General features: G+C 45.2%; 1 protein-coding gene across 3 annotated transcripts in view; it reads left to right on the forward strand.

The window, feature by feature from the left end:
- PTPRC (protein tyrosine phosphatase receptor type C) overlaps positions 1-27,643 on the forward strand; it is a 414,848-nt gene that overhangs the window by 342,129 nt on the left and 45,076 nt on the right. For all 3 annotated transcript variants that reach the window (XM_068240076.1, XM_068240078.1, XM_068240079.1), the window contains 3 exons: positions 6,037-6,100; positions 6,236-6,344; positions 24,187-24,221. In XM_068240076.1, coding sequence (XP_068096177.1) covers positions 6,037-6,100; positions 6,236-6,344; positions 24,187-24,221 — 208 coding nt within the window. The remainder of the gene's footprint in view (positions 1-6,036; positions 6,101-6,235; positions 6,345-24,186; positions 24,222-27,643) is intronic.

Raw genomic sequence — 27,643 nt, forward strand, 5'->3', positions numbered from 1 at the left:
TCAGTAAGGTCCTTGAGCTGTGCTGCAAGGTCCTTGAGCTGTGTTGTGATTGGCTGAGTGGCTGGGCGGGCTGTTTGAGCCCAGCACAGTATAAAAGCAGGCATTCTGTCAGTTGCAAGTTGTCTGCAGTAAGCGTTACTTTGTGATAGCCCTCAGACCTTAGCTAGATCCAAGAGAGACAGTCCTAGCTGGAGCAAGGCTCCTGTCTCTCATCAGTCAGTCTTTGTTGTTTTCCTGATTATTGTATATTTGTATGTAACCTGATCTCTGTTATAGTCAGCCCGTCAGTTGATCTAATAGTCAGCCAGATAGCGATCTGACAGTCAGTACCATCGTGGGCCAAGTGCGGCTTGCCGTAACTAGCCCACAACAGTCAGATTTGTTATTTTCCTGATCTGCGACATATATTGGTTTTGCCAATATATTCGCAAGCACTATTGTTATCTGTGCCATTTTCTGATCTCCCGTTGCCGAACCTCTGCTTGTCTATTTCACTACGAGTTCGGCTTTCTGACTTTGTACCTCCACCTATCTGATTTCCGTTACTGACCTTGGCTAGATTTCTGACTCTGCTCTCTGTTTCACGATTCGGTACCTCGCAGCCAGTTTGTTACCGAACCGTTTCCGACTGACTTTGCCCCCTTTAGTGGTTCTCCCACTAAAGGGTTTATTCTGCTGAATCCCTCCTTGCGGAGGTCTCAGTAGTTCCCCAGTATATCCTTGCTGCTGGGGAATGCGATTCTAGCGTTACGTCATCTAGTCGCAGAATCGCACACACTGCGTTTCTCTTTTAGAGGTAGCCAGTCCTCTTAAAGATATCAGTGTGGTGGGTTTTCCACTGTCATTATACCCTTTATCCAGAGTTACGAATAAATATCCGTATTATTGGTGATTCCGCAGATCACCACATAATCGGATATATCAGCATTATTGGTGATACTGCGGATCACCAACAATCTGAATACTCTGAGTGTGCACCAAACACCACACATTGTTACAGTATTAAACACAGTGGCACAGGGACATTCTTGGACATTCAGGAGAATCCCGACAGACAACTTTACCCCAACAAAAATTCCGAAATCATCCGAGAAGAGAGACATCTTATACTCATACGTGGCAGAGTTAATAAACAAACATGCGGTATCTCTGGTACCTTTACAACAAAGAGGTCAGGTTTTTATTCCCCACTGTTTCTGGTGGAGAAGAAATTGGGAAAGCTACGCCCAGTCTTAGACTTAAAGAGGCTAAGCCGACATATTCAGTTAGACAGTTTCAAGATGGAGTCGCTTCAAACTATCTGTCATGCGATAACTAAGGGAGACTGGATGCTGTCTGTCGATTTGGAAGACGCATACCTTCACATTCCAATCCGAGACGACATGCAACGTTACCTGAGGTTCGCCTTAGATCAAGATCACTACCAGTTCCGATGCCTTCCATTTGGGATCTCGACCGCCCCGAGAATGTTTACAAAAGTGTTGGTATCGGTGGACGCTCTACTCAGAACGCAGGGACTACGTCTATATCATTATCTCGACGATCTCCTCCTAGTAGCAGCAGACCGAACACTTCTCCTTCATCACAGATCTATCCTTCTACGCACTCTGACCAGATTCGGTTGGATAATCAATCAAGCGAAAAGTCAACTAGAGCCATCTCAAGACTTAGTCTTTCTTGGAGCTCCATTTCAGACACATATCAACTCAATTTCAATTCCGACAGAGAAGATCACGATAATTCAGGACAGGGTCTCGAATATGATTCTAACCACTTCATGTTCGGCAAGGAAATGTCTCAAACTAATAGGTATGCTTACGGCGACCATACCTATGCTACCTTGGTCACACTACCACACGAGGGAATTTCATTTCAACTGGGCTTCCTAGCCCAATGGAACAAGGAACATATGAACCAACGAATTCAAATACTTCCTCTGATGAAGAACAGCTTGCAGTGGTGGTTAGTGAAGGACAATATAGAGTCTTGGATGCATCTGGTACCAGAGATTCCGATAATTATCACAACGGATGCCAGCAGACACGGTTGGGGAGCAACCTGCGAGGGCCAGTTAGCCCAGGGGACCTGGAGCATACCAACTTCCAGAAATTCGTCGAACTATCTAGAACTGAAGGCAGTGTTGTGTGCTCTACGTTATTTTCAAAGCAAGATATATGGGAAGAACTGTCTAGTAAGGGTAGACAACAAGACGTCAGTCTCATATATTCAGAGGTAGGGAGGCACATGCAGCCCATCACTTTGGCAGGTAGTGAATCAGATTCTGGCCTGGTCGGAGAACAACCTGATATCTCTCAAGGCTGTTTATATCCCAGGATTTATCAATACGGAGGCGGACTTTCTCAGTCGCAGACATATGGACAACAACGAGTGGTCTCTCAATCCTGCGACATTCAACCTGATTTGTCACCACGGGGAATGGCCAGAAGTGGATCTTATGGCTTCCTTCCAGAACAGGAAATGCCACAGATTCCTTGCGAGGTATCCTTTCAAAGAAGCAGAAGCCCTGGACGCCATAACATCACCTTGGAACTTCAAAGTGGGCTATGTATTCCCTCCAGTCCCTCTAATATACAATCTTTTAAGGAGACTGATTCGGGAACTAGTCACATTACTGGCGATAATTCCGAACTGTCCACGCCATCCGTGGTACCCACTAATAATAATAATAATAATCTCAACATTTGTATAGCGCTTTTCTCCTTTCGGACTCAAAGCGCTCAAGAGCTGCAGCCACTGGGACGCGCTCAGGAGGCCACCCTGCAGTGTTAGGGAGTCTTGCCTTGAACTCCTTACTGAATAGGTACTTGACCTAGCCAGGATTCGAACCCTGGTCTCCCATGTCAAAGGCAGAGCCCTTAACCAGTACACTATCCAGCCACGCAGCCTATCCAGCCACGCAGCATTACAGTTGTCAACCGGGGATCCACTACAGCTTCCTTGCAGGAAGGACCTTTTGAGTCAGAGCCCACTTCTTCATCCAAACCCGGCACGTCTGACCTTAGTGGCATGGAGGTTGAGAGGAGGAAACTGGAAAGCCTAGGACATACTCCGGAAGTAACCAATACTCTTTTACAAGCCAGGAAACCTTCTACCAATTCCACATACTATAGAATCTGGGATAAATTTACGGAATTTGCAAGAACATCATCCTTCAATCCGTTGCACCCTCAGCCTAACCACATACTTGCTTTCCTTCAAACAGGTTTGGACAAAAATCTGAGCTACAATGCGATCAAAGTACAGATCTCAGCCATCTCAGCCCTGACCGATTATCGGTGGGCTCTTCATCCACTGATAAAAAAATTTCTACTGGCCGCAATTAAATTAAAACCACCAACAAAACCTATATTTCCAAAATGGGACTTACCGCTTGTTCTAAACGCTCTCACAACTCAACCCTTTGAACCTATATCAGAATCTTCACTATGGAATCTATCGTTGAAAACTGTATTTTTGGTAGCCATATCTTCGGCTCGCAGAGTTTCCGATCTTCAGGCTCTCAGCTGTGAAGAACCTTTCCTTACCTTTTTTCACGACAGGGTGCGTCTGAGACCCATGGATTCCTTCCTTCCTAAAGTTTCTACAACTTATCATATCAATCAGGAATGGACACTACCAGCCTTTCATGACGAGGACAATACAACCCTTCACTGTCTGGACGTTTCAAGAGCCTTACTAACTTACTTACAGGCAACGAAAGAGATTCGTAAAACGGATCATTTGTTTATAGTTCCAGCAGGGTACCGTAAAGGTCATCAAGGACTATTTCGTCATGGTTGGTGAAGGTGATACAGGGGGCTTACCGGGCTGTCAATATACCCTTACCAGATAGCATCAAGGCACATTCTACGAGGAGTATCTCTTCTTCTTGGGCCGCCTTCGCCAATGTTACAGCCTCAAAGATCTGTCAAGCGGCCAATTGGTCGACTATTAATACGTTTATTTCACACTATAAAGTGGATGTGTCATCATCAACTGCACTTGAGTTTGGGAGAGCAGTAATCTCCTCCTCTGTATCTAATTTGAAATAAATGTATTTTTCTTCAGCAAACTTTTATGCTCCCTCCCTTATTTTGATACTAGTTAGATCCCAATGTGCTGCCATGGAGGCATAAGGAAAGCGGAAAATTGAATACTCACCTATCGGTAATTTTCCTTTCCTGATGCATCCATGGCAGCACATGGATCCCTCCCGATTATTCGGTGAGGCTACTAGCTACAAAGACAGCGAGCACCGCCTCTTAATCCTATTTAAATATTCACTGGTCCTATGGGGTAGGGGGGCGGAGCCACTACCCAATGTGCTGCCATGGATGCATCAGGAAAGGAAAATTACCGGTAGGTGAGTATTCAATTTTCCGCTTTGCCCATGCGATTAAGCGAGGTGCAAAAATGAAATCATACCTAGCAGAGGATGGTTTTGATCCATCAACCTCTGGGTTATGGGCCCAGCACACTTCTGCTGCACCACTCTGCAGTCTTCTTACATTTGTATACAATCTTCAAGTTAAAGAAGGGTACATTAGTTCCCTTCACAAAACACAAAGCCATCCCTGGGTGGGCTTGAACCACCAACCTTTTGGTTAACAGCCGAATGCACTAATCAAATGTGCCACAGAGACTAGCTGTTGCTGCTACAGGATTTTATGGGGATGTATTTGTTCTAAGACTGCTCCTGGGCTGTTCTTGTGGTTGAAGAGATGAGTGAACTGTGACACCACACTTAAAAAAAAAAACCACAGCAAACAGAGAAGCTTCCCCATATTGGAGCATTGGATTTGGTAAAGTCTTAAGCCAATGTGTTGACTCACCACACAGCCCTGCACCCAGCATGTGTCTCGTATGACTGTCTATATGATCACTCACCACACAGCCCTGCACCCGGCATGTGTCTCATATGACTGTCTATAAGTAAGCTTTAGGTTAGCAGGAATGGTTTCATGGCTACCTAGCTTTTCATCCTTCCCACCCTTGCCCTGGAATCTTCTAGACTTCAAAGTGCTGTCCTTTGCTGTGTGTGTGGTTGTTGGTATAGTGGTGAGCATAGCTATCCTCCATGCAGTGCACCTGGGTTCAATTCCTGGCCAAGGTATGAGAGAGAGAGAGAGAGAGAGAGAGAGAGAGAGAGAGAGAGAGAGAGAGAGAGAGAGAGAGAGAGAGAGAGAGAGAGAGAGAGAGAGAGAATAGCTAGTGTAGTGCCCAGTATAGGTAGGTAGTGTCCAGTATAGCTAGTAAAGTGCCCAGTATAGCTAGTAAAGTGCCCAGTATAGCTAGTAAAGTGCCCAGTATGGGTAGGTAGTGCCTCAGTATAGCTAGTATAGTGCCCAGTTTAGCTAGTATAGTGCCCCAGTATGGCTAGTAAAGTGCCTAGTTTAGCCAGTATAGTGCCCAGTATAGGTAGGAAGTGCCCCAGTATAGCGCTCCTCCCGCTCCCTGCGGCCGCCGCTGCTATTACCTTCTTATGCAGCGGCCGCTTCCTAATCCGCGTTCCCCTTCTCATTTTGCAGAGTATCACAGCAGCGCGCCCGGCGCTGCTGCTGTGACGATGCAGGGTGCAGGAAAGAGCGCGGCTCCCTATAGCGGCGATCTGTATCGCCGTTACCAGGGGAACCGCTCTTTCCTGCCCCCTGCATCGTCACAGCAACAGCGCCGGGCGCACTGCTGTGATACACTCTGCAACTTGAGAAGGGGAACGCGGATTAGGAAGCGGCCGCTGCCTAAGCAGTTAATAGCAGTGGCAGCCGCGGGGGGAGCGGGGCGCGGACCACGGACCACCCACCACCCGACCACTAGACCATCAGGGAAGACTCGCATACAAGCCGACCCCCCAACTTTTGACCCCCTTTTTGGGGGTCAAAAATTCGGCTTGTATGCGAGTATATACGGTACTACCCGAGCATCCCTGGACATAAGGTATCTTGAGAGATTACCATGTTTAGCAATTCAATTGCCCATATACATGTTTGAATATATGTTTATAAAATAGCACTTTTGTTTTCCCTTCTGCTCCCTTAGCTTTTCTACAAAAATCAACAAGGCGACTATGGAGAGATTAAAGAAGGCACATTTACTACTCGCTGTAAGTACATACTGTAGATTACCAGCTATTTCATCTTGACTATAGAACAAGTTTGTTTACAATATTCTATCCAAGCATGATTTTTTTTTTTTCATGTAACTTACAATGAAGCCTGTGTTTTTCTTTATTTTCCAGACAATGACAAGGCCCTTATTGGATTCCTAGCTTTTCTAATTATTTTAACATCTCTGGCTCTAATTGTTGTACTGTTTAAAATCTATAAACTGCAAAACAAGTCATTAAGGTAACCCATGGCATTCCTGCCCAAAAAATTGTGTTTTTTGTGTATTTTATTTTATAAGGCTGCAATTTTACATACCTATGCAAGTGCTGTAATTAAAAATGGGCATGAGATATAGCGATTAGCCAGGTATAGGTGGCCCGGTATAGGTAGCCAAGTAAAGGTGCCCCAGTATAGGTAGCCAGGTACCAATATACTACTATACATAGCATAAGATAGTAGAATATTGGTAAAATTACCAATATTCTACTATCTTATGCTATGTATAGTAGAATATTGGTACCTGGCTACCTATACTGGGGCACCTTTACTTGGCTACCTATATTAGGGGCACCTATACCTGGCTACCTATCCTGGGCCACCCAGAGCTGGGACATGGTCCTCCAGCACCCAAGGCTGAGACACCAAAGAGCGCCCCTCCATCCCTCCCACACCAGCCGTCACACACTGATTGCTATTAGACTAAGAGGCTCCCCAGGTCCCCCAAAACCTTGTCTAGTTATCTGGCTTGCAGTCACTGCCATGTATCCCCTTTTTTTATTTCTCTCTGCTTCAAACACAATAGGGAATGATAGCTGGGTGAGTTGTGTGCCCCCTCCTGCACTGCGCCCTGAGGCTGGAGCCTCTCTCGCCTCTGCCTCGTCCCGGCCCTGGCACCTATACCTGGCTACCTATACTGGGGCCACCTTTACCTGACTAACTATACTTGGGAACCTATACCTGGCTATCTATATTGTGAGGGTTGAATACCGCATTGCAAATAATGTTCTCAAGCCCATGGCGCGGGGGGGGGGGGAGGGGTCACGTAGGGATTTGGGGATTGTGCAATCTTTCAGTGATGGGCCGAATTTTTGCATAGAAAATCACAATTACGCGTCCTAATTGTAATGTGAAATTTCAGAGAAAATCGTAATAAATTTCGTATTTTAAAATTTCGCGTAATTTTTCGCATCATTTTCGACACTGAGTTTAGTGGTTAATAGCAAAGCCCCCATACATGATATTGCTACCAAAATTGCTACACATGTTAAGCAGAATAGTGGGTATAAGTCACAAAAAGAATTTTTTTAATAGACCTTGTCGTTTTTTAGAAACTCGATTTTAAAAATGCAAAGAAAAATGTTTTTTAAACTGTCATTTTTCTAAGTTTAAAAAACATTTTTTACTTGCATTTTTAAAATCGAGTTTCTCTTTTTTGACTTGTACCGACTATTCTCCTTAAGGGTACGTTTCCACTTGTGCATTGCGTTTTTGTCGTGAAAATCGCATCAACGAATCCGCATGTGGGTGCGGATTCGTTCGCGTTTTCATGCGGATTTTCATGCGGAATCGCTCGCGGTTTGCGCTATGCGATTTTAACCATGTCAATGCCAGTAAGCATTGACATGGGTATTTATGCGACGACACACGCGAAAACGCATGGAAAACCTCAAGACAAAAACGCTTGCGGTTTTCCTATTCAACTACATTACGCGTGCTAGTGTGCGGCATGCAAATAGATTTTTTCTGCACTGCAAACCGCACAGAATTCCTGACAAGTGGAAACAGTCCCATCCACTTGTATTGGTTATGTGAATCTGCATGCAGGAAACGCGTGCAGATTCGCTCTAGTGGAAACGGGCCCTAATATATGTAGCAATTTTGGTGTCAATAGCATGTATCGGGGCTTTGCTATTTACTGCTAAAGTCGGCAAGAAATTACTCAAAATTTTGTGAAATTTTATGCAAAATTACGAATGACTACACGAAATCAATTGAATTTGCAAATCGGAACTACGTATAAGTGTAATTGCGAAAATGTACACAAAATTTAGCAAAATCGTAATTTGTTGATTACACACTACAATCTTTACACCCTGGTCTTTAGAATTTAGCCTTGAATGTGCCCTTGTCATACACACCAGTGTATGTGTGGGTGAAATTACATTGATAGGAAATGCATATTTTCAGAGATGAAAGTAATTCTGCCTTGCATGCAAATCGCACATAGTTTAGAACTGGGACAGCGAAATGCACTTCCTGTTGATTTTGAGTGACAGAGTTCCAAGCTGTATACAATTTGCATCAAGTTTGCATGCAAGCTTTAATTATTTGCATCTTATTTACTATTTCTACTTATTAGATCTTGGATAAAGTGTTGTTACTAAAAGGGCAAGGACATTCCTGCTCTTGATTGATACCTGGAGTTCCCATAAAAGAAACCTGCAACAAGAGGAATTTTTATGCTCACATCTGCTATGTGTGTGTGAGTCATACTTATTCTAAGGGCCCATTTACACTTAATCAGTTGGTGTGCATTAGTATGCGTTAGTGCGCGTTGGTATGCGTTAGTATGCGTTTTTTCCATAACAGTGCATTGTGAAGAAGATTTCAATTAAACGCGTTAAGTGTGAAAGGTGCCATAGGAAAACATGGGACTTACTTTGAAAATCTATTTTCTTTTAGTTATAACTGAGAGCAACTGATTAAGTGTAAAAGGGCCCTTAGTCAGTAACTTCTACTGTAGAAAGTACTGAGGCACTGATGCAATAGGTGTGTTTTAATTTTGTCCAATAGCTATTACTTGAAAAGGTACAAGTTATTTAAAAAATATAGGACAAGGTATGTTTGGCACTGTGCTGTATCACCTCTTCTTCTAACACACTTTTCAAAACTGAATGAGGAGACCAATTTCTGTTGTTTTGAGAGTTAAATGTTGTCATACTGTTGTCTGATATCGCATTTTAGCTGCTCATGAATAAAAGGTCATCTTTATCATACTTTTGGGGGTTATTTTTGCATCCAAAGTTTTCAGTGAGTTACCGGTCTGGACTGTAGACGGAGCAGCTTAGTACCTGTATTCTTTTTACTATGGAGAGTACTCTTTACTATGGACAATATGCAAAAAAAACTCCAAAAAGGGATAAAAACAGTCCAATTGAAAGCACTACTATGTTTATCAGCAATATTTTATTGATGAATATCACAAGAGTAAATAGAGTATATGCCACAAGAGTAAATAATCAATGCAATGCATTAAACACAATGAGCTTAATGAAAGTGATATGATAAATATAGTCAGACAGTTTCCAGAAGGAACCTTGCCTGGCTAAGAAACTCAGGTTTCAATATAAACAATAAATTAATAGTACAATCAACACAAATTTATTGTATAGAAATGAATGAAATAAGGTGCTTACTTATGCATAAGATATACAATTTGAAGTTCATATAATGCCTTTAGAAGGGTGCTGCTAGTGCATAGGTTATCGTGCAAACTTTGCCTGGATGTTGGACCAAGAAGGAGGGAGAAAAATCTTGACATGACACAAATGTGCCAAAAATGGAAAAAACCCTAATGCAAATCACTACAAGCTAAACTGTGGGGATGGTGGGACTACAGGTCCCATATTGGAACAGCATGCAGTGACTGCCCATAGAAATATGCCAATTGTACTTACAATATAGACTGCAGCATACTTAAAGTAGCTTGAATGAGGTATTGCTGGGTCCAGAGTCCAGAGCTAGATAGATGGGTTAGGGGAAGATTATTTGTTCTGATTCAAATATAATTAGATGATAAATCTGATTGGGAGGAGATAAAAACTAAGAATGAAGAAATGGCGCTCTCCCAGGAGCCTCAGGATACATACAGCATCTAGGGCTCCAGAAGGCACGCCAAATCATCATGGTTATTGAAACCTATCACCCCATCACTTTACTCCTCGTTATGAGTAGGGACTCCTCCCTAAGCAGCTGTCTCATTCTATCCCCCCTCTTCTCAGGACTGGCACATGGAGTAGTCTGCAAAAGGTCACCTTTGTAGGCAGGGCTGGATTTAGGCCAATGCTATCTAGGCCATGGCCTAGGGTACCACAGGAGCAAGGGCACCAAAGCAGCAGGCTAAACTGGTGCAGAATTTGCTAGCTTGCAAATGTTGCAGTGTTGGGAGATCAGGCGAGCACCTGACTGTGGTACTTTGCTGCCAGCCGCGTGTGCAGCTGCCCCCCTGCTCTCTGTGCACGTTGGCATTGTGGAGGGCAGCTACTGACTTGGGCGGCATTGCAAAGTAGCAAGTGGAGGAAGTGGAATATCAGCTGCCAGTCCCTCACATCTCTGCTCGTTTCAAACGTAGAAGCTTCCTCTTCCCCTCTGACTCGCTTGTAACCTGCCGATGAGTCAAAAGTGGGAGACGCTGATTGGAGGGACAGATGCACAGCAGCAGCTAATGGAAATGGAGGGGAAGAGGAAGCTTCTGTACTGGAGATGAACGGAGATGTGAGTGACACTGATGGCTGCTGCAGTGTGGAGGCGAGCTGGCTACCTATACTAAAAAGGGGAAGTGGAAAAGGGAGAGATTAAGGGAGTCATCTGGCTACCAATACTGGAGGGGGGGTCATCTGGCTACTTATACTGGGGGAAGGGGATGGTCATCTCGCTACTTATACTGAAGGGAGATGGCTGGTGACAGTGGCATTGGGTGGTACAGAGTAAAAATCTGGCCCTGTTTGTGGGATATCCACCATGTGCTTGTTTTATGTTTTTAGTGAATCGAGGGGACCCTTTTCCTGAAGTCAAACAGCACCAGTGTTCCTGTACCCTTTTCTTAAAAAGTTGGGTTGTTTGCCCGACATAATATTGACCACAGGGACAGCAGAGCACATACACTACATATTTTGTTTGATGCGTAAGGAAATTGTGTACTGTCTGTTTAACTGGGCCCAGTCGGTAAAAACTACCCATCTTCATCGGATCAAAACCGAGCAGTTCTCACATCTATGGTTTCCCTGCGGCCGGTGCATTCTCTTCTGGGCCTATGTGAAACAAATTCACTAGAGGTGATGCTATTCCCTATCATTGGTGCATTTTCAAACACAACTGTTGGCATTTCAGGGATAACTTCTTTTAAATTTGAGTCCTGTCTTAACAGTCCCCAGTTTCTGGTGAGTATTAATTTATTAGTACCTGCCATTGATGTGTATTCAAATAAGGGGAACCTTCACCTCCTTTTTGCCTGGAGGGTCTTTCTTGGCCAACAAATCTGTTCCTTTATTTTCCAAAGCCTTTTGTAAGGCTTGATCCAAGTCATTCCTATCATACCCCCTTACTCTCATTTAGTTCCTCTGTCTGGACCAGTGGCGTAGCAATGGGGATAGCCGCCATAGCGTTGCTACGGGGCCCCGCGGCAGCGCTACGTCACAGGGGGCCCGCAGCTGCCCGAGAGGAATTTTTTTTGTTTTTGTTTATTATTTTTTTGTTTACTTTTTGTTTGGGGCCCCCCTCCCTCACCTCAGTGTCCCCCCTCCTTTTATCAGCGGCGGGAGGTGAGTCATATACAGAAGGCTCCGTCAGAGTAATCAGCCACTAGAGGTTCAGCTGCCTCCGGGCTACGGTGTCCCCACTGTATTGCTGCTCGCACCGCTTCCTGGTTTTATTGCGAGCAGCAATACAGTGGGGACACCGTAGCCCGGAGGCAGCTGAACCTCTAGTGGCTGATTACTCCGACGGAGCCTTCTGTTTATGACTCACCTCCCGCCGCTGATAAAAGGAGGGGGGACCCCAGGTGAGGCAGCTACCTCCCCTCCCGCCCGGCTACCTAACTGCCCACTACCCCACCCGGCTACCTAACTGCCCACCCTCCCACCCGGCTACCTAACTGAGGGCTACCTAACTGCCCACCCACCCACCCGGCTACCTAACTGCCCACCCACCCACCCGGCTACCTAACTGCCCACTCACCCACCCGGCTACCTAACTGCCCACTCTCCCACCCGGCTACCTAACTGAGGGCTACCTAACTGAAGGCTACCTAACTGCCCACTCTCCCACCCGGCTATCTAACTGCCCACCCTCCCACCCGGCTACCTAACTGCTCACCCTCCCACCTGGCTACCTAACTGCCCACCCGGCTACCTAACTGAGGGCTACCTAACTGCCCACCCGGCTACCTAACTGCCCACCCTCCCACCCGGCTACCTAACTGCTCACCCTCCCACCTGGCTACCTAACTGCCCACCCGGCTACCTAACTGCCCACCCTCCCACCCGGCTACCTAACTGCTCACCCTCCCACCTGGCTACCTAACTGCCCACCCTCCCACCCGGCTACCTAACTGCCCACCCTCCCACCCGGCTACCTAACTGCCCACCCTCCCACCCGGCTACCTAACTGCTCACCCTCCCACCTGGCTACCTAACTGCCCACCCGGCTACCTAACTGCCCACCCTCCCACCCGGCTACCTAACTGCTCACCCTCCCACCTGGCTACCTAACTGCCCACCCTGCCACCCGGCTACCTAACTGCCCACCCGGCTACCTAACTGCCCACCTGGCTACCTAACTGCCCACCCTCCCACCTGGATATCTAACTGCCCACCCGGCTACCTAACTGCCCACCCAGCTACCTAGCTGCCCACCTGGCTACCTATCTGCCTACCCTGCCACCCAGCTACCTAACTGCCCACCCTGCCACCAAGCTACCTAACTGCCCACCCGGCTACCTAACTGCCCACTCTGCCACCCGGCTACCTAACTTCCCACCCGGCTACCTAACTGCCCACCTTTCTACCTAACTTCCCACCCGGCTACCTAACTTCCCACCTTTCTACCTAACTTCCCACCCGGCTACCTAACTGCCCACCCGTCTACCTATCTGCCTACCCTCCCACTCGTCTACCTATCTCCCTACCCTCCCACCCAGCTACCTAACTGCCTACCCAGTGCATTGCCTGCACGGCAAATAGTGTGCCAGCCTGCCCAACCACCCTCCCTCCAGGTAATTAATGTTAGCCCACTATAGACCTAACTACATAAACTGCATTTTGTGGGGAAATCTGGCGACAATCTGGTTGAATTTGTGGGGAAATCTGCTGACAATCTGGTTGCATATTGTGTGGAAATCTGCCAACAATCTGGTTGCATATTGTGTGGAAATCTGCCGACAATCTGGTTGCATTTTGTTGGGAAATCTGCCGACAATCTGGTTGCATTTTGTTGGGAAATCTGCCGACAATCTGGTTGCATTTTGTAGGGAAATCTGCCGACAATCTGGTTGCATATTGTTGGGAAATCTGCCGACAATCTGGTTGCATATTGTAGGCAAATCTGCCGACAATCTGGTTGCATATTGTAGGGAAATCTGCCGACAATCTGGTTGCATATTGTAGGGAAATCTGCCGACAATCTGGTTGCATTTTGTGGGGAAATCAGATTGCCCCACAAAATGTTTGGGTGGGATGTCCGAGGTCCGTGGGGTTGGAAGGTCGTGGGGGGAGCATAATTTTTTTTTGCTATGGGGCCCAGTCATTTCTAGCTACGCCCCTGGTCTGGACCAAAACATTTCCCAGGCAAGAATTATTCCTCCATAACCAGAGAAACTGGCCACAAGCAGTGGCAGGATAATGTAATGTTTAAGGACTCTGCCTCTGTCATAGAAGACCTGGGTTCTAACATCGGCTCTTCATATTCAGCAAGCCAGCACATATTCAGTAGGAGTTTTTGGAGAAGAATACCTAACACTGCTACCGCTTACTGAGTGCACTCTAGTAGCTTCCTTGCAAGCGCTTACAGTTCGACAGGAGAAAAGCACTATACAAATATAGTAATTATTATTACAAGGGAGCAAAACTGTAACATGGCAGGGGTGAAAACTTTCTCTACCTAAAAATGAATTCAAAGCTGTAAGCTGGAGGTAGCCCCTTTTAATAAGGTTTCTGCTACAAACCATCCAAGAAAGGCCATTACGTTTGAATAGTACGCAATTTCATTATACGTCCAACAGAATGGCCTCAATTCTGGTAGCTATGTGAGGTAAATATTTTTTTGTACGTAAAATACCTCATGAGGTTTTTTCTTCTTTTTATAGCAATTCTGAAAGATTTTTCTCCATTTCTGAACATGAGGTGAAACATTAGGTAAAACATGAGGTAAATGCATAAAGTGAGGTAAAATATGAGGTATTTCAGCGGTAAGCATGCAGTAAATAAATAATAATAGTCTTTAATTGTCTTCCATAAGTTAGGATAGTCTTTGGAAGATGTTTTTTTGAGGTCGGGGAAGCAACCTATGAAAAGTATATTTATAGGCATCCCTTATAAAAAAAAAATCCAGTAAATATTTGGAGTTTTATTTCTACTATACTTTTCTATTACACAGCCTTAATAGGAACTCCAATAGAACAGCAATAGGAACTCCACTAAAAACTGCAAAATGCATACAAATTAACTTTACCTCCAGGTTAAGGCTGGTCTTAAACTAATCGGTAAATTATGTGCTAACATACCCCTTAATTTCCATGAGAATAGCTATTCTCTGTAAAATTAGTGCAAATTACCTCATGAATTACCGCATAATTTGGTCTGGATGTCTGCATAGCTCTCAAATCACGTATCTTTATACTCACTGGTTCCAATATGGCTGCCTAATTTGGAATTTCCCTCAATCTCTGGTTCTGATTGACTGAAATTACTGTGAGTCAATCTTTATATTTTATATACCTAAGCCATAATATTTTTTGTTAACAAATTCCTTATTTAACTAATCGCTGGGAATTTATGTAGTGTGCTATATTTATACATACTGACATTTGCTTGTCGGGTTAATTTGACCAGTGTTGCTTGCGAATTCTCACCGAAGGCATCTTCGTTTTTAACCTCTTGAGGACTGCAGGGCTAAACCCCCCTAGTGACCAGGCCATTTTTAGTAAAATTGGCCACTGCAGCTTTAAGGCCAAGCTGCAGGGCCGCACACCATAGCACACAAGTGATTCCCCCCCCCCCCGTCCTTTTCTCCCCACCAAAAGAGCTCTCTGTTGGTGGGGTCTGATCGCTCCCCCCATGATTTTTTTTTTATATATAAATATTAGTGTTGCCTTTAAAAAAAAAAAAAAAAAACTCCTGTTCTTCTTTCTACATACTTTCCCTCCCTCCCTCCCCCAGCCAGCCAATCATAGCAATCAGCTCTCATAGGCTTCACCCTATGAGAGCCGATCACTCTCTTGGCCCTCAGGGGGACAGCCGTGTCACACGGCTGTCCTCAGTGCAGCGCTGCTGCTGATCGCAGCGCTGCACCATGTAAATAGACGGCGATCACGCCGTCTAACAGTCTCCCGAGCGGCAATAGCCGCTCGGAGACTGAAGGCGGTGGAGGAGCTCCGCCCCCCAAGCAGGAAATGCGCGCGCAGCCTGCGCGCGATCTCCTGCAAAACAGAGCCCCAGGACTCTACGCCAATCTGCGTTAGGTGGTCCTGGGGCTGCCGCCGCGGCCACGCCCACCGGCGTGACACGGTCGGCAAGAGGTTAAGGTTTTCCACAAAAATACACCAGAATGTTTGCATTTTTGCCCAAATTGCAATCTTCTGAAAACCACTGCAATATTTGAAATATGCTTTTAGCGAAAATTCATAGGAAGTAACTTCTTCTTCCCATATTAGGCGTATTATATTAGGGCAGCACGGTGGCGTAGTGGTTAGCTCTCTCGCCTTGCAGCGCTGGGTCCCTGGTTCGAATCCCAGCCAGGGCACTATCTGCAAAGAGTTTGTATGTTCTCTCCGTGTCTGCGTGGGTTTCCTCCGGGCACTCCGGTTTCCTCCCACATTCCAAAAAAAAAAACATACGGATAAGTTAATTGGCTCCCCCTAAAAAAAATTGGACCTAGACTACAGTACTTACACTACATAATATAGACATATGGCAATGGTAGGGATTAGATTGTGAGCTCCTTTGAGGGACAGTTAGTGACAATATATATATATATACACTGTACAGCGCTGCGTAATATGTCGGCGCTATATAAATACTAAATAATAATAATAATATTATATTCCATGTTAATTATATCCCATATTGATTCCATGCAACACTATTGACCCAGGATCCAACCAACTAACAATCAATCAAATAACAGACAACCCCCTGAGTATAAGACTAGCTCTCTGACACATCAGCCTCTGTTGGGAAGAGTTAAGGTAGCCATACACCTATGATGGGCATATTTGACCAAGACAAAATCTCTCTCTAATGCAGGGGTCTCAAACTCAATTTACCTGCGGGCCACAGGAGGCAAAGTCAGGATGAGGCTGGGCTGCATAAGGGATGTCACAATCAGCAGCTCCTGCCCAGGCCACAACCCCAACCGTCCCTTCAATTGATTTTTATTTCAAAATCAAATTCACATTGAAGCGAACTATTTTGCCTATTTTACCTTATAGGTCGCTTCAGTGCTCCGATTACAAGTAATCCGCCGTGTCCCCGCCACAAAACGAGGCCTGCAGAGCCCCCAATTCGCCCAAGGGGCAATCCGCCGGCATTTCCTGGAAGGGGCAGAGCTTTCAGCTTCAGCTCTGCCCCTCCTGACATCAATCGCCGCACGGATCGCCGCCTCTGCCTGCCCCTCTCACTCTTCCTTCATAGAGAGGGGCGGGGCGAGGCGGCGAACCGTGCTACGATTGATGTCAGGAGGGGCAGAGCTGAAGCTGAAATCTCTGCCCCTTCCAGGAAATGCCGGCGGATTACCCCCCGGGCAATTTGGGGGCTCTGCAGCCCTCGTTTAGCGGCGGGGATGCGGGGGATTACTTGGGAGCACTGAAGCGAACTATAAGGAAGCTTTTGCTGGTGAGGGCCACAAAATATTGTATCGAGGGCCGCAAATGGCCCGCGGGCCGCGAATTTGAGACCCCTGCTTTAATGTAATCTGATTAGAAATCTGTCCGCTGTCCATACACCGCAGGCCAATTCCCGGCCCGAGCCTGCCACATTTGCTGCTGTTCCCGTAATGTATAGATGTGCTGTAAGTGTGCATTTCAACAATACCTGTTCTGTGTCGCAGCGCCAATCTGTCTTCTGCTGCTCTTCTATTCACTGCATACATGCTGCCAACGTGGCAGTGTGTGACACAACGCGCTGGCAGCGTGTATAAGGTTAATAGAAAAGCAGCGGAAGATGGATGGGCACCGCAACACAGGACAGGTAGTGTATAAACGCACACTTATAGCACATTTGTACATCATGGGGTTTTGTCATGTTTGTTGCTTGTCCCAATATCGTTTGGCATTACCACAGCGCACCCAATCAAGAAAGTTGGCCCTATATTTTGCAGCATGTCCGACCGATCAATGCCACCAATTTCGGCCAAAATTGGTCGCATTGTTGATTGGGCATGCACTTAGCGGCACCAATTTTCAACCAATTCCAATTATAATAATCAAATCAAATGGTAGATCGTGCGCCAAGTCGCCTGATGTATGGCCACCTTAAAGGGACTCCGAGTTCTACTCAAAATAAAAAGTTTCACTTACCTTGGTCCTCCTCCAGCCCACCGTAGGTGGTGAGGTCCCCGGCGTCCTCCTGGCTCCTCTCCGTGTGCATCCGCCGGCTCCTCGTTACCGGCTGCCATGATGATCCGAAGCGGCCGGCGTGATGATGCGGTGCTTCATTAACCAGGAAGAGCAGTCCGATACCCGTCCTCGGTGTCGCCGAGAACGGGTGGCCGGCGGACGCACACGGAGAGGAACCAGGAGGACGCCGGGGGACTTCGCCGCCTACGGTGGGCTGGAGGAGGCCCAGGGTAAGTGAAACTTTTTATTTTGAGTAGAGGTCAGAGTCCCTTTAAGTGGATGAGATAGGAGTAGAGAGAGATCTGTGCTGTTGCTGACTGAGAGAGGTACATTAGGGAGAGAGAGGGAAATTATAATTAGCTTAGGTATACTGTTCATTTATTTGCAGTCTAATGTGTGTTTGTGTTTTGCTGAGCATCTTTTGTGGTTTGAGAATCTCAACAAATACAAGCTGCAGCAGGGTGCATACTACTTTTATTCTAAAACAAGTCTTTTTTTTTTTACTATTTTTACTGTGCTCAGTGGTTTTTTATAGAAACAGGGCATGAGATACTATGTACTGTAGTGTGCCTGTGACTAAGTGGCATAGCACAATATAATGCAAGTTACTTACATAGATATTAGTAGCACATACAGTATGTGCAAAGACAAAGCACACAGTAATCAATAGTTTTGTTTTTTTTTCCTTTTGGTGATTCTTGTAAGGGCCAAGAGATGGGGAGCCCAATGGTGCAGTATCGTTAGGTATAGGGAGGATAAAATCATATAAATATATACTCACAAAGGTGGGTTGCAGTTACTGCAACCACCGTATAGGCCTGCAGGGAATTAACCATCCCTGCTCGGTACTCCAGGTCCTGCTGGATACTGGATGGTCGCTCTCCTGTAGTACGATAGACTTTCCAGAAAAACTGCAAAGCTATTACCTCCAAAGGAGGTCTGACTGATAGTGGGTAGGGTGAAGGCGCCCAATGTATGCTCTGTTTTGGTATTTTTAAATACAAATAAAAAATTATATAATAAAAAGAGAGGTAATTGCTTACCTCTCCAGAAGATATAGACCTATTTATTGTTTTAGGCATTTTGTATTGACCCGAGGAAGCGGGCCATGACCGTTGAAACGCGTTGTCAGATTGCTTTTTGAATAAAAACTTTTTTTCCAGGTGAACTGGTATCTATATCTTCTGGAGAGGTAAGCAATTACCTCTCTTTTTATTATATAATTTTTTATTTGCATTTAAAAATACCAAAATAGAGCATACATTAGGCACCTCCACCCTACCCACACATAGTAATCTGAATGTCTGTTTTGCTGAGTGTCTTTTGTGGTTTGAGAGTCAAGGTTAGTGTTGGGCGAACAGTGTTCGCCACTGTTCGGGTTCTGCAGAACATCACCCTGTTCGGGTGATGTTCGGGTTCGGCCGAACACCTGATGGTGTTCGGCCAAACTGTTTGGCCATATGGCCGAACTAAGAGCGCATGGCCGAACGTTACCCGAACGTTCGGCTAGCGCTGTGATTGGCCGAACGGGTCACGTGTAGTGTTGGGCGAACATCTAGATGTTCGGGTTGTGGCCGAACATGGCCGAACTCCGAACATAATGGAAGTCAATGGGGACCCGAACTTTCGTGCTTTGTAAAGCCTCCTTATATGCTACATACCCCAAATTTACAGGGTATGTGCACCTTGGGAGTGGGTACAAGAGGAAAATTTTTTTTAGCAAAAAGAGCTTATAGTTTTTGAGAAAATCGATTTTAAAGTTTCAAAGGGAAAACTGTCTTTTAAATGCAGGAAATGTCTGTTTTCTTTGCACAGGTAACATGCTTTTTGTCGGCATGCAGTCATAAATGTAATACATATAAGAGGTTCCAGGAAAAAGGACCGGTAACGCTAACCCAGCAGCAGCACACGTGATGGAACAGGAGGAGGGTGGCGCAGGAGGAGAAGGCCACGCTTTGAGACACAACAACCCAGGCCTTGCATGAGGACAAGAAGCGTGCGGATAGCAATTTGCATTTTGTCGCCATGCAGTTATAAATGTAATACAGATGAGAGGTTCAATAAACAGGGACCGGAAACGCTAACCCATCACAGATGTTCATTGTTCATGTTACTTGGTTGGGGTCCGGGAGTGTTGCGTAGTCGTTTCCAATCCAGGATTGATTCATTTTAATTTGAGTCAGACGGTCTGCATTTTCTGTGGAGAGGCGGATACGCCGCCGATCTGTGACGATGCCTCCGGCAGCACTGAAACAGCGTTCCGACATAACGCTGGCTGCCGGGCAAGCCAGCACCTCTATTGCGTACATTGCCAGTTTGTGCCAGGTGTCTAGCTTCGATACCCAATAGTTGAAGGGTGCAGATGGATTGTTCAACACAGCTACGCCATCTGACATGTAGTCCTTGACCATCTTCTCCAGGCGATCGGTGTTGGAGGTGGATCTGCACGCTTGCTGTTCTGTGTGCTGCTGCATGGGTGTCAGAAAATTTTCCCACTCCAAGGACACTGCCGATACCATTCCCTTTTGGGCACTAGCTGCGGCTTGTGTTGTTTGCTGCCCTCCTGGTCGTCCTGGGTTTGCGGAAGTCAGTCTGTCGGCGTACAACTGGCTAGAGGAGGGGGAGGATGTCAATCTCCTCTCTAAAGTCTCCACAAGGGCCTGCTGGTATTCTTCCATTTTGACCTGTCTGGCTCTTTCTTCAAGCAGTTTTGGAACATTGTGTTTGTACCGTGGATCCAGAAGGGTATAAACCCAGTAATTGGTGTTGTCCAGAATGCGCACAATGCGTGGGTCGCGTTCAATGCAGTCCTAGGCCGAAGAGGTCATAGCCTAGGGTCACAAAACCTGTTTATTTGGGCAATTTCAATGGTGGCGAGTCTGACGTACATAAATCGCAGCAATGGCCGTTAGCAACGTCTGAATCTCACGAAATGTCTCATGCAGGTAGAAGACATATTGTTAGACTTGGGCTCCAAAGATGGGTTCCCTACATCTCTGCAAACCAGAGTTACAGGGCTCCAAATTTGGTAAAATCCCCCATAGGCTTTCATTGGGCCTCCTATTTACAGTTCCAAAATCTCACATCTTTTCAAAGGGCAATTACTCAGCAGTGGCAAATTTTCTAGCATTGTAGGGACCCTTAGGGGGAACATGACTGGTGAGTTTCGGGCCCCTAGGCCAAAGAGGTCATAGCCTAGGGTCACAAAAACCTGTTTATTTGGGCTATTTCAATGGTAGTGATGGTGACGTACATAAATCGCAGCAATGGCCGTTAGCAAAGTCTGAATCTCACGAAATGTCTCATGCAGGTAGAAGACATATTGTTAGACTTGGATTCCAAAGATGGAGTCCCTACATCTCTGCAAACCAGAGTTACAGGGGTACCAAAATTGGTAAAATCCCCCATAGGATTTCATTGCCTCCCTATTTCACTTTCCAAAATCTCACATCTTTTCAAAGGGCAATGGCTCAGCAGTACCAAATTTTCTAGCATTGTAGGGACCCTTAGGGGGAACATGACTGGTGAGTTACGGGCCCCTAGGCCGAAGAGGTCATAGCCTAGGGTCACAAAAACCTGTTTATTTGGGCTATTTCAATGGTAGTGATGGTGACGTACATAAATCGCAGCAATGGCCGTTAGCAAAGTCTGAATCTCACGAAATGTCTCATGCAGGTAGAAGACATATTGTTAGACTTGGATTCCAAAGATGGGGTCCCTACATCTCTGCAAACCAGAGTTACAGGGGTCCAAAATTGGTAAAATCCCCCATAGGATTTCATTGCCTCCCTATTTCACTTTCCAAAATCTCACATCTTTTCAAAGGGCAATGGCTCAGCAGTACCAAATTTTCTAGCATTGTAGGGACCCTTAGGGGGAACATGACTGGTGAGTTTCGGGCCCCTAGGCCGAAGAGGTCATAGCCTAGGGTCACAAAAACCTGTTTATTTGGGCTATTTCAATGGTAGTGATGGTGGCGTACATAAATCTCAGCCATGGCCGTTAGCAACGTCTGAATCTCACGAAATGTCTCATGCAGGTAGAAGACATATTGTTAGACTTGGATTCCAAAGATGGGGTCCCTACATCTCTGCAAACCAGAGTTACAGGGGTCCAAAATTGGTAAAATCCCCCATAGGATTTCATTGCCTCCCTATTTCACTTTCCAAAATCTTACATCTTTTCAAAGGGCAATGGCTCAGCAGTACCAAATTTTCTAGCATTGTAGGGACCCTTAGGGGGAACATGACTGGTGAGTTTCGGGCCCCTAGGCCGAAGAGGTCATAGCCTAGGGTCACAAAAACCTGTTTATTTGGGCTATTTCAATGGTAGTGATGGTGGCGTACATAAATCTCAGCCATGGCCGTTAGCAACGTCTGAATCTCACGAAATGTCTCATGCAGGTAGAAGACATATTGTTAGACTTGGATTCCAAAGATGGGGTCCCTACATCTCTGCAAACCAGAGTTACAGGGGTCCAAAATTGGTAAAATCCCCCATAGGCTTTCATTGGGCCTCCTATTTACCGTTCCAAAATCTCACACCATTTCAAAGCACAAAAGTTCGGGTCCCCATTGACTTCCATTATGTTCGGAGTTCGGGTCGAACACCCGAACATCGCGGCCATGTTCGGCCTGTTCGGCCCGAACCCGAACATCTAGATGTTCGCCCAACACTAGTCAAGGTCTCCATTCTCCAAAAACACAAGCTACAGCAGGTAGTGATGGCCCTAACTGTTCGCTGGCAGACAGTTCCCGGTGATCATCAGCCGTTCGCTTGCTCGCCCGCCGGCAAGCAGATGCAATGCATGGAGCCTTCCAGAACCCTCTAGAACCTTCCATAACTTTCTAGAACCTTCCAGAACCTTCTGGCACTTTCTAGTATCTTCCAAAACCTTCTGGAACTTTCTGGAACCCCCTGGAACCTTTTAGTTCCTTTCTGGAACCTCCCAGATCCGTCTGGAACCTTCTAGAATCTTCTGGAACTTTCTAGAACATTCCAGAACCTTCTTGGCCATTCTGGAACCTTCCAGAACCTTTTAGAACAGAACAAAACCTTTTAGAACAGATCCTTCTATAACCACGTGTAGGAATGTAGCTTCTGGCCAGAGGTCGACATAGGCCCATGCAGCTGCACAGGGGCCTCATGTCCTCTGCGGTCCATGCAATTACACCAGTTAGGGCTTGATTATCCTCTGTATTTGTCTCTCAAACTCAAGAGAAACAGTGATAATAACTCGTGCCCCAGTCATATAGGAGTTTAAAATGTGTGCTACATTAACAGTGCCTACAGAATGTGACCTAGGTTCATGTACTTTTATCTTATTGGCATTGTTTGGATCCAACCATTATCTGTTATGACCATGACCATTCACTTGGGGCCCGCTTCATTTATTCTGCACAGGGGCCCATCCTTGGCTTTGTCCACCACTGCATTGAACAATCATTTTATTGCGATTGCGAGATGCATTTTTATTGAGTCATTCCCTAATGGACTCTTTTTCTTCAACCTCTCTTAAAGTGTACCAAAGCTGATATAAAGAAAACATTTTATACACACCTGGGGCTTCCTCCTGCTCCATACGCACGGATCGCTCCCACGCCGCCATCTTCCACTGCCCGCAGCTTCGGCGCCGGGTCCCGTCACTTCCGTCAGTCAGAGCCAGCCTGACGTAAGAGAAGTGCGCTCTTTGCGTATCTTTCCAGCAGCCCTGGAGAGATACATAGAGGGTGCACTTCTCCTGCGTACTGCGTAGACTGGTCCTGACTGGATGAAGTGACGGGACCCGGTATTAGAGCTGCGGGAAGCGAAGGATGGCGGCGTGGGAGCGATCCGTGCGTATGGAGCAGGAGGAAGCCCCAGGTATGTATAAAACATTTTCTTTATATCAGCTCTGGTTTCCTTTAATGTAACCCCTCTTGCTATTGACTCTCACAAGTATTGTCTTCCTACTTTCCTTTCCTCATCTTTCACCCTATTTCTACATTGGGTGAGTGGCTTGGTGAATCATATTCCTGCATTATAAAGCCCTCGTTTCAGCGAATATGCAGACATTGACTTGCAGTTACTATATATACAACCTCTTCTGGCATCAAAGCCGGGGCATGTGTCTCTATGACTACACGCCGTAATGCATGAGGATTAAGCAGGAACGTAGGGCAAAAGTCGCGCCCTCAGGGGAAATTGCTGCCCTTGAGCGGAAATTGCCACCCTCCTGCTTCACTACTATACAGTTACCACACTGTGGCATAGACTTGCTTTGGAAGAAGCCACCACGAGCAAAATGGCTGTCAGGCATACCAGAACCCACCTCCTCTTCATTCACCAGGTTTGTGCCTATCATATAACTTGTATACAAGGTAATTACAGGTTTTTGAATTAAAAAAAAAAAATCACTAGTACCAGATGCATCCTTCTTCCTTTTCATTGTCAACTTAAATAATATATACCTACCTATTCTGGTTTCAATTCTAGATATCACTATTTTGTCTTAATTTTGTGAAACTGATCTGCATTACTTTTTTTTTATTTCAGCAATAATGAAGACCTTATCCCTCTCAATTATCAGGGTAATTCATTTATAATTGTGAAAATGGGATATGGGGTTGTTTGCAAAAGTGTTAGAGGAAATTATGGTAAAATGTTGCTTGTGTATAAGGTGATGCCACAAACTCAGTGATTGTTATTCAGAAACAATCCTTCAAACCCAAAAGGGTTCCCTGTCACATAAAAAGTAGTGCCATCATTTTTTTTAAATTAAAGTAGCTTCAGTTAAAGCTGTATTACATAACACAGCTGTAGTTTCTTGCTGGCATGGTGGCTGAGTGTTAAACACCCTCCTTGTGCATCTCTAGAGCCCCATTCTAAAATAATGTTCAGAGCACTACCTGAATGCAGTTTACACTCTCTCCCCATATTTGTGTGGGTTTCCTCTGGGCCCTCACATTTCCTCTTACACTCCATAACATACTGGCAAGTTAATTGGTTGCTCGACAACATTTCTATAAGATTATAGTAGGAAGATTGAGTTGCTCATACACACATCAATTTTACCATTTGATTCCCTGCAGATTAGGGATGCTAATTCGTATTACACGGAGTTGAAATGTCCACATTTCCATTTCCGATCAGAAATCGGAAAACGACAAATCGGATTTCTGCACAAATACAATATGACTGCAACTCAGTAATTTTAGCTCAATCACAGAACTTGGAGCATTGGAACAATTGGAGAATGCAGACTTTTTCCATGGAAATTGGATTGATGCAGCAATTTTAGACCAATTACAAGACTCGGGTACCTCCGACTCCCAGTGGTTTCCAAATCTTGTGATTGGCCTAAAATTTCCATGGTATCCCGATTACTGTGGTAAAATTCTGCATTCTCTGATTGGTCCAATACTTTTGAGTCAACTCTCACAGTATGCAAAAAATAACTAAAAAGACTTCTCAGTAATCGGAAATCCACAAAATTTGTAATTGGCATTGGTGGAAATGAGCATTCACGACCATCCCTACTCCAAATTTGATCACTCTACAGTCACCTCCCACCCCCACCCCTTTCCCTTGAGCCTGAGGTTGAACAAAGACAACTTCCAAAGGGTGCACGGCTTTTCTGTCCCTCCTTTGCAGATTGCCCCTAATTTTTCCAGAACACGTTTGTTGGTATTGCTCATGGAACTCACCCCAATGTCAATGGCCTCTACAACTCTGGGTATAGTAGTCCTTATGGGGATGAGGGAGAATGGACCACTTTGGCTTGGGGGTGTATTTTTTTTAATTAGAATTTTTTTGAATAATGTAAACTGCAATGATGCTTTATGAACCCTGGAACACTGTAGATAGACAGGATTCAGCTCAGTAAATTTCTATACAACTCTTGACAACCATGTGTTGTTCATGTGCATGGTCATTTTTTCTTAGAAAATGTTCATACCTCTGTTTGTAGCATAGCATCATTATGGAAGAGTAGTAAAGGAAGACACAATATTTTCTGCATCATTGAAGTGTAATAATAAAAATAATGTACAAACAATAATATGTTTATTAGATCTTTTCGCCCCCCCCCCCCCCCAACCCTCAGTCAGTCTTACAGAGGTATAAAACCCTGACATAATATTCAATAAAAAACATGTTTTCTTACTTTTTATATGAAATATGGTTATCATATTTGCATTTGTGCATAAGTATTATTATTCATTTAGAAATTACAAGTTCCCAAAAGTACATTTTTTTTCTTTTAGAGCTCACTTTGCATTTTATTCATAACTGGTTTTATTCATTATGTATTGAAGGCAGAAATGCTTTGAGTGTTTTTCTGTGTTCAGGAGCTCCTGCACAGTCAGAGAATGTGTCACATTCCTCACTTGATACAATTAAATAAACACAAGATAACATTATCCCCACTTTCGGATGCATCAAGCTTTCTCTGCACTGAACTCTCAAGTCCTGTGTGTAACCCTTTGAATGCTGTTTTAGTAAAAAAAAAATGCTGGTTGTATATAATGTGCTGTAAATAATTGTTTAGACCAAAGAAGAAATGCTGGGTTTCATTCCGCTTTAAAGTGAACCGAGCACTATTTTAAGCCCCCAGGGTATCTCAAAAGCATATTAAAAATGCATGCTACGAATGTGGCTCATTACTAAAAAAAATCCATTCTACCTCTTACCTTTTTACCTTTAAATGTTTTTAGAGGCTATTATTACCTTACTTCTGTGGCCTGCCCTACACAGAAAGAACAGGAAAATAATGACCGCTGTAATTAGCAGTAGCAATGCGCAAACAAAAGCTTTCATCAGCAGGGGGTGAGGAGATCGGACACTGTGCTTCAAACAGTTTAAAGAAGTCACACTTGATCACCTTCACACCTTCCCCTGCATAAATAAGGGCAGAGAGAAGGGGAGGGGGGAAATGGCAGCTCCTACAGCTAGTAGAAACCAGGACAATCTGCAGAAAAAAAAGCTTGCTAGGATTCAATTAAGCTACACCTCTCTTCCTTCCTTGGAGGCCAACTGGGCAATTGCCCAGGGCCCCAGAGCCTGTAGTATTCCCCTAGTCTTCTCATCTTAAGAGGCAGGAAGGTGGATATGGTGTATGCATCGGGTGTCACCATCAAAGGGGTGGCATCCAGGGGTTGCAGTATGTACAGATGAGCATAATTTCACCTGTCTGGCCAACGTGCTGCTCCTTCTTACTTACTCAGCCTGCCCTTCCATCTGCAGCAGCATTTCTGTCCCTGTGACTTGCCGGCATGTTACATCACTACGTACATTATGCTCCGCTGTACACTCTGCATTATTGAAGAGTGGGGAATAAAGGTTACCCTGACTCCACTATCAGGACGTTAGGGTGACAAAGACTAAACTAATATTACTATGTGGAGATTTGGGTGCACAAAGTTCCCCTATTACTGCTATCTGGAGGGGTTTGGGGATAAGTGCCACTTTATACCACTATATTGGGTGGTCTCCAAATTCATTGTTGCCCTGGGTCCCATTTCACCTAAAGCCGCCCCTGCAGCCATGGCCGCCAGCAGTATTCATGGATTCATTTGACAGAGCAATTAATACTCCTCTTCTCCACCCCCCATGTACCCATGTGATGCATTACACATGTACAATAACTGTCACCTGCAGGAATTGAGAATCAGTTTAGGGCAAAGTCCTGCAGATGCTTTGCTAGCCTATAGCCCTCTGTTACTATGGAGAAACAATACACAGTGACACAAAGCGGAAGGTGTTGTGGGGGGTTGGGTGAAAAAAACTTAAAATAACATTGGTGGAATAAAATCATCAAAAGTATTCCCCAATGTGGATCATATCATTGTGATGGCTAGGTGAGACTTAACTGCCCCTGCAGGGGAAATAGAGAGATAGATGAGATAGGCAGAAATGAGCAAAACTGAATAAATGATTTGGGGTAGTTAAGTTATATTTTGTATGGCTGGAGTCCATGGAAATAACTTGGTTTAATGTACTTGCTCTTGTTTTG

The sequence above is a fragment of the Hyperolius riggenbachi genome, chromosome 6, assembly GCF_040937935.1.
Source record: "Hyperolius riggenbachi isolate aHypRig1 chromosome 6, aHypRig1.pri, whole genome shotgun sequence".
NCBI classification, from domain to species: domain Eukaryota; kingdom Metazoa; phylum Chordata; class Amphibia; order Anura; family Hyperoliidae; genus Hyperolius; species Hyperolius riggenbachi.